This window comes from Pipistrellus kuhlii, unplaced genomic scaffold (genome assembly GCF_014108245.1).
Source record: "Pipistrellus kuhlii isolate mPipKuh1 unplaced genomic scaffold, mPipKuh1.p scaffold_m20_p_1, whole genome shotgun sequence".
NCBI classification, from domain to species: domain Eukaryota; kingdom Metazoa; phylum Chordata; class Mammalia; order Chiroptera; family Vespertilionidae; genus Pipistrellus; species Pipistrellus kuhlii.
Genome location: NW_023425404.1, coordinates 174,719,341 through 174,734,550, shown reverse-complemented (window position 1 = coordinate 174,734,550; position 15,210 = coordinate 174,719,341). Strand labels below are relative to the sequence as shown.

At 39.6% G+C, this 15,210-nt stretch overlaps 1 protein-coding gene across 2 annotated transcripts in view; it reads left to right on the top strand.

The window, feature by feature from the left end:
- Positions 1-15,210, top strand: part of GRXCR1 (glutaredoxin and cysteine rich domain containing 1) — a 73,644-nt gene that overhangs the window by 22,560 nt on the left and 35,874 nt on the right. For both annotated transcript variants that reach the window (XM_045572998.1, XM_036424201.2), the window contains exon 2: positions 11,296-11,538. In XM_045572998.1, coding sequence (XP_045428954.1) covers positions 11,296-11,538 — 243 coding nt within the window. The remainder of the gene's footprint in view (positions 1-11,295; positions 11,539-15,210) is intronic.

Genomic DNA, 15,210 nt, shown 5'->3' with positions numbered 1-15,210 from the left:
ACAAATTAGTTTGATATATACTTGTGACATTTTGTAATATGCTTATTTTGGATTAAAAACATCACTTTTGAGATTTTTCTTTTTATAAACATTTAATATATATAGTTTTGTTTTTGTTTTTGTTTTTGTTTTGCTTTGTTTTTACAGAGAGGAAAGGAGAGGGATAGAGAGTTAGAAACATTGATGAGAGAGAAACACCGATCAGCTGCCTCCTGCACACTCTTTACTGGGGATGTGCCTGCAAGCAAGGTACATGCCCTTGACCAGAATCGAACCTGGGACCCTTGAGTTTGCAGGATGACGCTCTATCCACTGAGCCAAACCAGTTAGGTGAGATTTTTCTTTTTCCTTGATTTTCTCCTAAACCACACTATATTGTATTTCAAATTATTATGGAGAAAGTACAAAAACCTTAGGTTCTCACAACCTTAAGTCTAAATTTTAGTTTATTTTTTCACTTAGCAAACATCTGCTTAGTGCCTCAGATTATGCTCTAGACATCTGTTAAGTGTGGAGGACAAAAAAATCAAATAACACAAACCCTTCGTTCGATCTCAGGAAGTCCATAGGAGGAGAGGGTGGTGCAGAGTGAGTGTGAAGTGCAGAAGATGGGCAGCACACATCCCACTGAAGAGAGGGCTGGGAGAGACGCCCTGCGAGGTGCTGCTTGACATGCATTGTGTCAGTTGAGAAAGAAGAGGGGACAATGGAGGAAAGTCCTTCCAGGCACAAGGACTACATAAGAGAAAGGCAGAGACAATGAAGGATGTGGTATGATTTGGAAAACATGTTTTGGTGTCCCTGGAGAAGTTGGCACGTAGTTGAAACCTATAAATATTAGTCAAATAATCAGTACATGACAGGAGTGCTGTGGAAAGCAGGTTAGGGAAGGAAGGAAGAACCACATCACAGAGGGCTTTTGGGGTATTTTGACATTTAATCTGAAAGCTATGGAAAAAAAATATTTATCATTATTATCTTATGTCAAGAAAGGACATGATCAGATTCTTACATGCACTCTGGAGAAAGGGTAGAAAGGGCCTGCGTTAGAGGAATGGAGGCCGGTTTAGAAGCTGGTGAGAAATTGTGGGGACCTGAGTTAAAGCTGTAGGAGTGGGGACAGAGAGAAGGAGACAGGTTTAAAACATATAAGAAAAAAATTGGGAGGACTACTTGATGTACAGAACATGGGGAGTGGAGAGGGAAAGCTCTGGAGGAATCTGTTCCCAGATTTGGAGCAACTGGTTGAGTAGGTTTAGTGACAAATATGAGGTTAGCTTAGGGCATTCTGAATTCCAGGTGTGGAGGGTATATCCAAAAGGAGATGCTACATAGAGAGCTGGGCAGCCAACCTGGATTGTTGGAGCGGAATCTGAGCTGAAGATGTATACTTGGGAGTTCACCAATCTTTAATTAGCTTTTGAAATTTTTGATGAGGTCCTCCAGAGAGATGGTGGCCCATGGACCAAACAGAGTTCATAGGAACCAGAATGTTTAGGCAAGAATGACCATAGCTGAACATGAAAAAGGACTAACCAGACATGTAAAAGAAAATATGAGAAAGAAGGATGCTATGTACAACAATAGGAAAATATTATTTTGACCTTGAGCAAGTTTGCAATCTCCTTATGACACATTTATGTTGACAGTGAGAGTGGAAAGACAACAACTATTGCATCCTATTTTGTCAGGATTATAGTGGCAAATAAATGCATTCATTTGACATAATGCCTGTAACATAGAATTCATTAGTGAATATTTTTTCTATTTCCAATGTTGATAGCATTGCTAATACAATCCTTCCTGATAAAAATATTCAACTTAATGGGACTTACTATTTAGTTCAATAATTTAGTTAGGTCTCTTGCCTAATGTCTGAATCTTCAAAATCTAATAATCAGCTCCGGTAAGGAGCTCTGTTATCAAAGCAAGCAGTGTCTGATGAAGAACATTCTCAGAATTAATTTTATTTTTTTTCCTTTTGATAATACTGTGATCAATCTTGTTTAAAAAAGAACAATGCTGGCATCTGTTTCTTATTTGAATATAAATCAATATCAAGTGTTAAACTTCCTTTACAAAATTACATCAATCATCTCGAACAACATAGTATATACTTGAAAAACGTAACTCCTAAGGTTTTGAGCATTATTTCTCACATCTGCTTCTGTTTGGCTTCATTTCTCACAATTTACTTGCTTTCATTAAAAGCAGCCTAATTTGGGGGAATTTCAGAGGAGAAGAGAAGGCAACATTTTTTTGCTTTTGACTTATGATTATTTATTCTCTTAGAGGCTGAAAAATTAGCTAGATTCCTTTGAGGACCTCACAGACAAATTGAACCTCTGAGTTTGTGCAGTCATTTCAAACATTTTCATTTGTGTTTTCCTTTTCATGTGATACAAAGTTCCTCATTCATTTGGTTATGCTTATTGTTTGATTTTTCAGAACAATTTCTAAGGCTTGTTTGATAAGGGGAGGCAAAGCATATTGAAATGTAAGAGACAGAAAAGAGTAGAAAAGAGAAATGGGACACAGTAGATTAATAAAGTGCACGCAAATCTTTTTTCAATGCACTTCTTTTTTATACACCTTTGTTTGTTCAGTACCAACATAGAGAACAGGCCTATTCGCAAGTAATTGTGTCAAAGGCCTTAGAAGAACATTGTGTTTTATACCTAATTTACTAGAATTTAACCTCATTCTATGATTACAAAGCAAGTAGATAAGCACAATGGGGGCGATCTAATCTGATAATCAGAGGTTACATATTCCTCACCTCTCATACATTTGTCCAAATTGGACTAGATGATCTCCAAGTTTCCTTTCTGTTTATAGCTACTCCTATATTAAAGAAGAGAAAATATAGTCCCAGGAAAGTTAACTTATTTTCCCAGTTTATGCAGAAACATGCCAGAGTAATGGCTCAAGATACAACATGTTACTTATCGAAAAAGTTCCAATCAAATAATTAAACTGTAACTCTCAGTTTGTTCCCATATAAAGTGTATGAGCAGACACATTAGACCAGATGTGATATCACAAATACACCTCAATAAGAGTAATATAGGCAATGTTAATGCAAGAAATTGTCCAGACATAAGAGCCTGGTATTAAATGCGGCATCAAGATACATGTGCCATCAACTGCCACCAAGCTTCAATTATTGTTTTTGCGCAGGAATGCAATAACACTAATGTTGTCAGATTTTCTGCTTTTTCAAGAAAAGACAAAGTCTAGCTCTGTAAGAAAAACCTCCCTGCATTTGATTAATGCTAAACTGGCAAAACTGTGATTCCTTTTATAAGGTCTCCATGGTGGGAGAGGGTGGGCATTTTCATTCCCATCAACTGATATATTGTTAAATCAGCATTTTCTTTTTCATGGAGGATTTATTAGGTTCATTTACTTTTCAGTTAATGTCTAGACCAGCTCAGTAATAGATTTGGACACATAGATAATTCCTAAGGAAATAACTGAAATTCATTTATTTTTATGATTTTGAGCATTATGAAAACAGAAAATATTTGCATGTTTGCATGCATTGCTCAGGCATTTCTTGATGCTACCAAAGAAACAAACTTTTCTGAACTTAGAAAAGGAGGGATTTTATGATGTCTGGTGTGTGTACACTACTCTAGCACTTTCACTCAGAATCAATGGTACATGCAAACAAATGTGAAGTGGTGATTTAATTCATTAAAGGGATTTTTTTGGTCACTGTGTAATTATGAAGTTAAACTTGTCATTCAAACTTATGAGATTTTGGATTTGGATTTGGATTTGTTGGTTATAATGGTAATGGTGATAGTTCTGGGGCTGGTGTGTGTCAGTAATATTTTATTATAATGATGATATTAATAATAGATATCATTTTACTGAGTGTTTATTATGCATCAGACTTTACGCCAAAGATTTTTCTATTCATGAAATCATTTAATTCCTACAAATCCCCATGAAGTAAGCATTAGTATTGCTGTATTTCAGCTAAGAAAACTGAAATATAAAGAGATTAAGCAAATGGTCCAAGATTATCCAGTTACTAAGAGGCAGAGTCAAACCAATGTGAGGAAAAGAGGTCAGAAGATATATATTGAGCGTGTACTATATACTAGGTTACTTCCTGGGTTATTAGTTCTGCTTTATTGGGGCTATATTTTATTTGTGGAGATTGACAATAAACCAAAAAACATATACGATATAATGCCCAGCAGTTCTAGGTACTAAGGGACAGAACTGGGTCAGAAGATAGAACGCCTGTTTCCCACGGGATTCTGAGGGCAGGTCTGTCTGAGGGGTGACCTGTAGGCAGAGATATTAGAATGAAGTGATGAGATAAATAGTGTGCATTTCTAGGACTGTCCTGTAACAGTCCCTTCATACAACCCAGGATTCATTTCTAGAATGGCATGTCCCATTGCTTGTTTTTGTTTAAGGTGGATATGTGGTATATCTTATAATAAGAGCAAGGATTTAAGAGGCAGACCCAAGTCAAAATTCTAGTCATGTTCTTTTTTACGCTGAACTATTTGGGCACTTAAATTTTATTCAACTTTAAGGTTCCCATCTATAAAATCCATATATATAAAAGCCTAAGTGACCGAAAGACCAGTCAACTGGTCTCTGTGATGCACACTGACCACCAGGGGGCAGATGCTCAATGCAGGAGCTGCCCTCTGGTGGTCAGTGCACTTCCACAGTGGGAGCACTGCTCAGCTCACTGACAGGTGCCAGATGCCAGGCTCTGCAGCAGTGGCAGGTGCAGCGGTTTCAGGATGAGTGGGAGTAGCCCAGCACCTGGCCCCACTACCACATCCCTGGGGGGATGTCAGACTGCTGGATTTGGTCTGATCCCTGCAGGATGACCTGTGGAGATTGGGCAAAAACTGGCATTTCAACATCCCTGGAGGGATCCCAGATTGTGAGAGGGAGCAGCCAGGTTGAAGGGCCCGATGGGTGCACTAATTCATGCATCAGGCCTCTAGTTTGTATAATAATTCTTCTCTCTTATGATCAGTGAAAATTGCACATGTAATTTTCAAAATGTGCAATTTGAAGTCCCTAGAACTGCACATAAATATGCAGGAGTCATACAATAAATAACAGCTAATATACTTATTTTTATATTCTGTGCCTTACAGAGGGACACAGAGAAGTACCCAGGTTTTTTGTTTTGTTTATTTTTTGTCAAAGTATGGCGAGGGGATATGGCATAGATTTCTTTTCACCTTCAGGGCTGAATAGGTAATAATTGATGGACTGGAAACAAATCCAGGAAATAGGCTAAGAGCGGTACCTGGTGTGGATCAAGTGGGTTTTGAAATCACATTAGTTAAGAGCAAGAATGAGATTTCAAGAAGTGATTTGAGAGCAAGGTGAGCAGGGCTTTACTTATTTTAATTCAGTATTAGAAGCATTCCATAATACCCATATAGCTAGCTACATGGGCTTCACAGACTCGGGGGGAGAGAGGGAGAGAGAGAGAGAGAGAGAGAGAGAGAGAGAGAGAGAGAGAGAGAGAGAGAGAGAGAGAGAGAGAGAGAGAGAGAGATTTGTAAAATTCCCTTCCCCTTTATAGACATGTGGCTGTTATTAAAAATGACAGTTTCTGAAGCCAGGTTGGCCCATTTCCTGATAACCAAGGAATCTGGATCTAGTCCCAATTTGTCTTCTAGCATGCTGATCTTGAGCTAATGCCTTCAGCTAGAGGAGACAAGATCCCTACACTTTGCCCATCTCAAAGAAATTTGTTTAGACAGAAAAAGAATTAGTTTAAAATGCCCCCCCCCCTCCCATGATGCTACTTACTGTTAAATGTGGGGAGCATAAGTTAATGAACAGACAAACCTCCTCAAATGGAGAACAACATGTCCCAGGCAACGAATTAGATCTATAGCTGCCTCTGGTTTGGCAACAACAACTTTATACCCAGGGGAGGGGGCGGTGTAACAGCAGTGGCTCCCTGGTTCAACGTGGCTCCGTGGGAAGCACACAGACTTTGGAAGAATGTACATCTGGGTCCAGCTTATAACTTGGATAAGTTTTAACTCTGTCACCTTGTCTAGGACACTGATCTCCTCTGAGCTTAGGTTTCCAGATCTATAAATAATGACAGTAACACCATGGAAGCTACTGTGAGGATTAAATGGATGTAGAGCATTATGTCTGCCGCTGACATTTTTAAAATGTTACTTTTCTTTGCGAGGAGGGCTTATTTTCATTTTTTAAATCTTTACTGTTGAGAATATTACAGATGTCCCCTTCTCCCCCCAGCCTCCACTTGGTTCCCACCCTGTCTCAGGCCTTCACCACCCTATTGTCTGTGTCCACAGGTAATGCATAGATACAAGTACGATCATTGGTTAATCTCTTTCCACCCTCAACTCCCTTCCCACTGAGATTCATTAGTCTCTTCATGGTAATGAATACATGTCTATCAACAACTGAATCTAAAAACCAAAACAAATGAACACGGAATCTAATGAACAGAACAAACTGATGAATAAAATAGAACCAGAGGCACGGAGACATAGAACAGACTGACAAAAACTGTTACTTTAAATTTTTGCTTAAGACCTGAATTCCTGAAGTTGTCTGGAGACCACTAGCTTCTCAGTGGCTTGGGGGCATCCTGGGTAAGACCAGGAGGCCTTGTCAAACAGGGCCAGGCTGGACAGGCAAGGGTCGAGTTGAAATGACCCACTGGATTGGCTGCAGCTGAGGAGCTGGGTGTTTGCTCCAAGTTCACCCTCTGACAGGAGGGCTGGGGCCTGATCCTTGTCCTGGGTTCCAGTGGCAGCTCCAGTGGGTGTGGGGCTCCAGAATTGTCCCAAGATGACTAGGTGACTGAAGTGCTTACACTTTCACAGTGACTGGTGCTGAACCAAGTGCAGGCTGAGGACATGCGTTGGCTACTTAGGAGCCTCTGGGTCTCATTCACAGCAGTGGGCCCAGCCCTTGCCCACAGGTCTACGTTTGCTGTGGATTGTAGCTAGGCTTGAGGGCACCACTAAGATTCATAATTAGGGAAGGTAGGGGAAGCTGGGGGAAGGTCACTTGGAAAAAAAAAAAAGGAGATATATGTACTACTATTTGTAATACTTTAAACAATGAAAAAGAAAAAAAGATTCATATTTTTAAAATAAATGTTGTATTTAAATTTTTTAAATTACAGTTTGTATTCAAATATTATTTTGTATTCAAATATTATTTTGTACTCATTTCACTTGTGCAGCCATAGTGGTTAACAAATCACACACCTCACAAAGTGATGCCCCTGATATTTCCAGTGCCTAGCAGGCACCAAGATTCATCTTTTTAATCAATGGAAAGGAAGAAATAGCCTGCTTTTATTAGCATCTAGGTCAGCTCTCTGAACAAGCAGGCTACAAATCCTGCTGTCTCAGATGCTTCCTCCTTCGTTACGCTATTCCCATGGTAACCCTCAGCAAGGGAGAAGAGGGACAGTGAACCACTGAGATGCTATTTTTAGAATCAGGCAGATGCTTTACACGTCTGTTGAAGGAATGAAAATGAAACAAATGTAGGAGAGGATTTTTTTTTTATGACCAAAAACAGCATCATTGAAAATTCATATTTTAAAACTGGAAAGGACCTTGAGAAATCATTCAGCCTACCTTTACCTTTAAGAAGATCTCCTTCCAAGTCATCCCAAAAGTTGTGCAATCGGATGGTTTTAGAATATTTTACTTAATAGCCTATTTTAAGGGGTACCCATATCTCTTACCCTAAATGTAACCTCTATTCAATCTGTTCCAAGACAGAGGGAATTGGGAATGAGACTATGCATTGTATTGTGCTCAAGCTGTGGACGATACAACCCTGAAGGCATAACTCATTTAGCCTCTGCTACCAATGACAATCCCGACGTTTGCGCAGCACATGTTCTGTGCAGTTCTCCCCTCTGGCCTTGCTTCACTTCCCTTTTTAAAATGTAAGTCCCTCTCATCCTCCTTAAAAGCCTCAGGGACTTCTAACTGCTCTTAGATGACAGGCCTACATCTTTACAGTGGCTATAAAGTACAACATGATATTGATCCTACGCACTTGTCCAGAATCATTGAGTACTATTATAATTCTCTCTGTTTCAGCAAAAGACCTTACTTCAGAGTTTCAGCATGCTATCTATCTGCCTCCCAGGCGAGATCTTTGCCCTCACATATAATACTTTCCTTCGTGCTCTCTACCTAGGCAATTTCTCTGTCAAATCCTTCTTATACTTTCAATCAGTATCCAAATATCAGGAGACACTTTCTCAACCTTTAAGATAAGAGAAGGCATTCCTTCAATAGGCTCTCCTAACACTGTGTGCATTTTCTTAACAACATTTAACAGTTTGTTGTTTTACATTTGATTATGTAACTTTTGAGTTTCTTTTTTTTTAGTATTTTAGTTCTGTGTTGTTAAGGAATTATATTCTTTGGCCACCATTTGGTATCTAGTGCCCAGCACCATGTTTGGCAAATGAATTGTTCTAAGAACTGAAGGAATGACTAGCAGTTATCTTAAAGGGATATAATCCCTGATTCTCTGCAAAATCCAACTGCTTAGGTCAGTGGTTGGCTAATTGTAGCTCGCGAGCCCAAGTGGCACTTTGGCACTTTGGCCCCTTGAGTGTGGCTCTTCCACAAAATACCACATGTGGGCGCGCAGGTTCAGTGTGATTGATACTTCCTGGCCCATGCACAGAAGTTGGTTTTCATCTCTCAAAAGCAATTTCAATCATTGTACTATTGATATTTGGCTCTGATGACTAATGAGTTTGCTGACCACTGGCCTAGGTGATTGCACTGGAGCTCCTCAGAATGTCATGTGGATCTAAGTTTCCAGAAAACTTGTTAAAATGCAGATTCAGATTCAGATGTGGGTGCTGACTATAATTCTATATTTCAACTGGTTACTAATTAGCTATAGAATGTAGTTTCCCATTAGAACCACCTCAGGAGCTTTAAAAAAATACTCCACTCTGCAGTCCCAAATCCTGGAGATTCTAATTTAATTGGCATGTGCTTGGTGTGGACTTTGGGGATTTGAAAAAGCTCCCAGTTTATTCTAATATCTAATATCACTCTAGTAGATCGAGTCATTCCAGACAGAGCTCATCCTCAACAGCAGATAAAGAGATATTTTTGTTATCCTTTGCATTAGATAGCATCCAATGTGACCACCTGATAGGGGTGTATCTCATTACTAGCTTTTAATGCATGATTCCCAGAGACACACAGGAGGGTGGTACCTATGGTTTAATGTGTGTGTAGAGAGCATCCTATGTGAGTTGGTTAATGTGGCATCAGAGAGGTCCAATTTCAAAATTTCCCACTTCTACACATGGGGAAATGCATTTCTGATCAAATATTTTTAAAAATACATGTAGCTATTGAAAAAAAAAAAGTGTAACATATTGGGAGGGGCTGTACGCAGATTCAAGAAGGAGTCCAAGGACAAAAGATAATTTTGAAAGGCATTGGGGGTCATAGGATCTTCCGCTGAAGGAGTTAAAGACTCCTTCCTCGTCTAAGACCCCGTGCTTTTATTATAACACAATTTGTCCCAAGTAAGGTGGAGGAATATACTTTGAAGGGTAAGGTATCAAAGCATACAGAAGCATTGTCAGTTTGGGGAATAGCCGATAACTGTTCAGTGTTTGGCCAATAGGAGGCAATAAAATGCTCTGAGCACTCTGGCAGTTAACAATTCTATTCAGGTTTGGGGAAAGTGCCATTAGCCATTTCCAACAGGTAAACTACGTATGTAGCTCACCCTTGTTGAGCCACCCAAGCTTCACCAACCTTTCAGTGAAACTCTTGTAATTATTACATGCTGGAATTGGTTCCCTGCATTTCATCTTTAATAAACTTGGTAATCTGGAAAGAGAGATGTCCTCTCTTTTGGTGAGGTGGAGAACATTACATTGCCATTTTCATGACTTTGGATCTTTTTAGAACTATCTATACATATGTATCCAGCAGAATGTTCTGATTTCTTTGAACCCAAAGTGATGAAGCTTAGTATCCTACCTTCTGATTCTGGTGTTTAGCTGGCTGGAGCAGTTTCCATTCAGTGTTTGGACTTCACCCGGGTTTACAAATGGTATGGTTGTGTTTCAACAACTGGGGCCCTGTGAAGACTCCCATGTCCCTTGTCTCATGGTATAGCAATACTCTGTTCAGTCTCCTGCAAGTAGCACTGTGATTAGGAGGAAACAGGTCTTTCCTGATGATGCTAGGATCGACCTGGTATAATCTGAGCTATGCTGGGCAAGGTTTCCAGGAATACAGTCCCTGATTTCTGATGTAGCAGGATCTGTTGAAAAAGCAATTCTCACAGAAGGAGACTTCTCTTTTGTTGTGAGAGTTGCTTGCCTCCATTGCAATTTACTGGTTTGTTTGTTTTTTAAATAATATTTCAGAGAGAGGATGGGAGAGAAACATTGATTGGCTGCCTCCTGAATGACCCCCACTGGGGATCAAGCCCACAATCCAGTCATGTGCCCTGATGAAGAATGGAACCAGCCACCTCCTAGTACATGGGACAAAGCTCAACCAACTGAGCCATCCTGGCTAGGTGCAGTGCACCTGTTTCTTTGTTTCCTTGTCAGGCCTGGCTTCGACCCACTCCCCATTTGGCTATTGATTTCTATGCACTCCCCCTGAGTTACTCAGTCTTTCATTCCTTGTGGCAGAGCCTTCTCACTGCGCACTGGAGAGCTGTTACTCAACAGATCTCATGCCCATGCGTTGTGCTGTTTAAACCTCAGAAAAATCTTATGACGTAGGTCTTGTTATTCCCAGAAAATTTGTGGTGCAAAAGACTATGAAATTTGGTAAATTGATTTGTAAAAGAATTTTCAAATGGTTATATGCTAACCTATTTTGTTCCATATTTTACTTTGGGTTTAACAGGCAGATGTAGTAATTTAACAATGTCTACAAAACATGAGAAAAATAATTCAACCAGTCCTTATTTCACCACATGGTATGCCAAGTAAGACATCATCAGTTTTAAGGTATGCCACTGAGAGCAGCAAAAATACTGTCAATTAAATTATGTCATTTAAATTATGTTGATTGCTATCTGCATCTCAGTTATAGGTGTTTTAACTTAAAAAGTCATGTCAGAGAATTGACAAATACAGCATTTATTCAACTTGTATTGCATGCCCTTAATATATAAGACACTTGCTAAAACGTAATTGTCTTAAAAAATTATTTGTCTTAAAATAAACGCAAGGAAAGTAAATGCAAACATATTTACACTATAATATTTTCCCTTTAGCAACCATCAACGGAGTTGGAATTTGACCGCGTGGTGATTTATACCACTTGCCTTCGGGTGGTGCGGACAACCTTTGAAAGATGTGAACTGGTTAGAAAGATCTTCCAAAACCATCGAGTGAAATTTGAAGAGAAAAACATAGCTCTGAATGGCGACTATGGAAAAGAGTTAGATGAGCGCTGCCGACGGGTTTCAGAAGCTCCCTCCCTCCCTGTCGTGTTCATCGATGGCCATTATCTTGGGGTAAGGAAAATCTTATTTTTATCCGGTATTTTTAGAGATCTGTAAGTCTATGTATGACAAGGTCACTTGCGACATAATCACTAGGATACTTGCTATTTTTCAAGTTCAAATCCAAAGGAATGAAACTATCCTAAACAGTTGTATTATACTAGTACATCTTATACGCCGGAAAATACGGTATGTGTTCAACAGAGTTCATCCCTGCGCACGGTGAGATAAAATCAGCATGAAATGGCCTTTTTTTAATAGGATACATTTTTTAAAAATGTTCAGTTGACTTGGGCTTTGTGTTATGAAGCTCGGCATGAGGTATGAAAAACTTTTTTTTTTTTTGGTAGAGGCAAGAAAAATGGATTATTTGTAAGATATATATTTGTGAATTCTCTTATACCCCATTCATTACCCAGCACTCAGTTTCCTACGTAGTGGACTTAAGATGACAGTCCTGAAATGAAATCAATAAGAAATGGGGTCTGGAGCAAGAATGTATCTGCTTGTTTAAAATTATTCTTGATTTTGGTAATGGAGCAGCATGAGACACACATTCAGGCTTACAACAAGCAGAGAGAACTCCCAGAGCAACAAGAAAGCATGTCTGCCTCACTTCTCTTTGAGTAATACTGTTAGCATAATAACGCCTATTGATCTATGGACATGCTTAATCTGTGAGAAGGCCAGGAGAGGGCTCTAGAGAGCGCACTTTGGAAAACTGGGAGCAAAGAGAGGGTGATTACAGGATCTCTCAGAGAACAAAGGACAGACAAATACTTGGATTTAGCTTTTGTTTTGCATCTGGTCTTAACCTTTAACTTCAGGGGAGTTTAGGGGGAAAAAACACACAACAAAACAGAGCAGAAAATACTTATGTTTTGTTACAGGGAATCTCATATTCTTGTCATACTCTTATAGGGAACCTGTATTCTGATCTGTCTGGAGCCATAATTTTTCGAGGCAGCCTGTCCTCTTATGGAAAGATAAACGCAGGAAGCCATGAATCCATAGCTGTGACATTATGCCACCCGAGTTTCAGAGCTGGGCACAGGCTGCATTCCCAAGCAGAGGAATGTTGACTTGAAGTATTGAACCTCATGTTTGGTATTTCAATATAGACCCTTAGGTCTCTAAAGCTGTGATGATAATCATGATATATCATAACAATAATACTAAGAATAATGCTAAACTGTGCTGTCGATGTTACACGTGCCTTCTGATCCAGTCCTCCCCACCGCCTTGGAAATCTATGCTCTGGCATACTGGTTAAGAGGCCCCAGAATCAGGCAGCCTTGTTTCAAAGTCCTGCTCCGAGGCTTCCATGTCATTGTGGGCAATTTGTAAGTCACTTTGTGCTTCTATTTCCCCATTTATAAAATGATAATGATAATAGAACTACTTCCATTGGCTAATTGTGGAGGTTTATGATATATATACTTAGTTCCTGTGCCTGGAACTAAGTTTCATTGAAATGGAACAAAGTTATATTTTCAGTAAATATTAACAGTTATTATTTTTGTTTTGCAAAAGAGAATATTAAGTCCTTTGTACCAAGTCACATACATAGCTGGTAAATGGCAGGGCCAGACTCAAGGTTAGGTCTGTCCAGCTCCTTAGAACCTTGCTCGTTGGTACATGATCTCAAGGTTAAGGTCATGAACTGGTTGCTGATGCTTTCTTAGCACCAACGACAGGGTTTGGCACAGTCTCAAAAACATGTTGAATGGATGTATCAATGATGCTCTCTCATCTTCTCAAAATCTTTCCTTCTCTCCTGAGGACATTCTTCCATAAGGAGATAATCTGATAAACTTATCTACACCAGGGAGCAACTCACTTATAAGGGATGTGAGCATTTGCCTTTTAACCCAGGAAACTCTTCTGACAATGTAGGATATTTGTCATTGTGGGACTTAAGTTTCTGTGAAACTGCATAATGACACTTAGTGGGCGACTGCCTGCTTACACAGGTACAAGGTCGACCATGCCTGCCGCACTGCTCTGGCCCATGCTTCTCCTCTTCCTGCCTCTGAGACAATCTAACAGGCTGGGGTGCCTTTTCTGCTTTTGTCTTGTAGTTTGGGGAATAGAATAAAAGTGCCACAAAAAGGGGGGGCTCTTTTGCTCAGTCATCATTTTATTTTCACACTTAGAAGCCTAGAGGAGGAAGGATCTCACAGGTGCTACCCTGTTGCTTCTGAAATTTGAAGCTTAATGCTCCAAACTTGGAGAGAGGCCAGAGACAGAGATTTTTTTTTTCTCACAAAAGGAAAATGATTTCTAAATCTATAACTCAAAATGGAGGTAGACACTCCTGAATAACTTATATAACAATTTCCCCTCTTCCCACAAGAGCCTCTTTATTTGAGTCACAGTGCACAATTGTCAATAAAAGACACTGCTGGCATTGTGGAGCCTTTTTGCTGCAGTATTCATGCATTTGAGATGGAAGGATGCCCTCTGCTGGGTTTTAGCATGTGGAGAAACATATTTTTTTTTACGGAGAAAAAGAAGCCAATGTTGGTAATTTCCAACTGTCGGTAATTTATAACTGTGATGTTTTAAGCAGTCACATGAGACCATTTGGTTCGGTTTACATTTAGATGAGTGATAGAAATTTAAGATGTGCGAATCATCTGCATAATACAACTTTCTGTAAGGAGGGAGAGAGACAAATAGAGTGACAGAAGGAGATAAAGAATAAGTTAGACAGAGACAGAGGCACCTGGAGGCGAGCTGTGTGACAATGGGATGGGTTGCGGAGAGAATGAGAACATTTTGCAGCTCCTTTTTTTTCCTGCCATCATAGCCACCCAACCCAGGTAGATGGCGCCAAGGGAATTCAGTTACCTTCATTGAAGAGAAGACAACAGAGTTTAATGGGCAGGAACAGAAGAATTGACAAGGATGCCGAGTTCTTTTCTCCTGAGGACTCTCTTTCCCAGCCAAATAAAAACTAAAGATAAAAACAATGCAACTGTCAAGGGAAAGAAATTACTTTAGAAAAGAAATATATACTGTCCTAGGTGCTCCATTGCTTGGGAGTGGGCTCTGGGGGCAGGAGGGGGCGGGGAAGCGGGGAGTAGGATGTAGTGGGTGGGAACAGGTTCAACTTGAAATTTACTTAGGGCAGTTGTCCTATTCTTTTGGCACCAGAGAATCTTCTTTATACAAGATTATGTTCCTATAGTTTAGAAAGAAATTATCTTAGAAATTGCAGTAAGAAATAGGTTAGTTTTTTTATTCTGGACCAACCATAAAACTCTACCCTGGATATCTACAAAACACAGACTGGAACTGAGCCATAAAACAAATAGAATGAACCTACATAGGGACATGGGGACTTGGGTAGGAGAGAGAAGAATAGAAAGCCTGTTGATTTAAGTAGGCCCCTTAAACTACCTGAAATTGAGGTGTGACTATTTGATAATACTATGTCTAGAATTGTAGTACTGTTTATTCCATTAAGAACGCAGGAATCCTTATTAAGTATAGCTAGTTTACAGACACTTAATATGTGAGACCACTTGCAAACCTTTTCTCAGACCTGTTTACTCAACTCAGGGAGTCCACCAGGCTCTGCTTAGATTTGCCTTTCCTACACAACTTGGTAAAGCTGTCATGATAATACATTTAAGAAACCATAGATCTTACCTCATGTATTTCTTGCCACTCAGATAT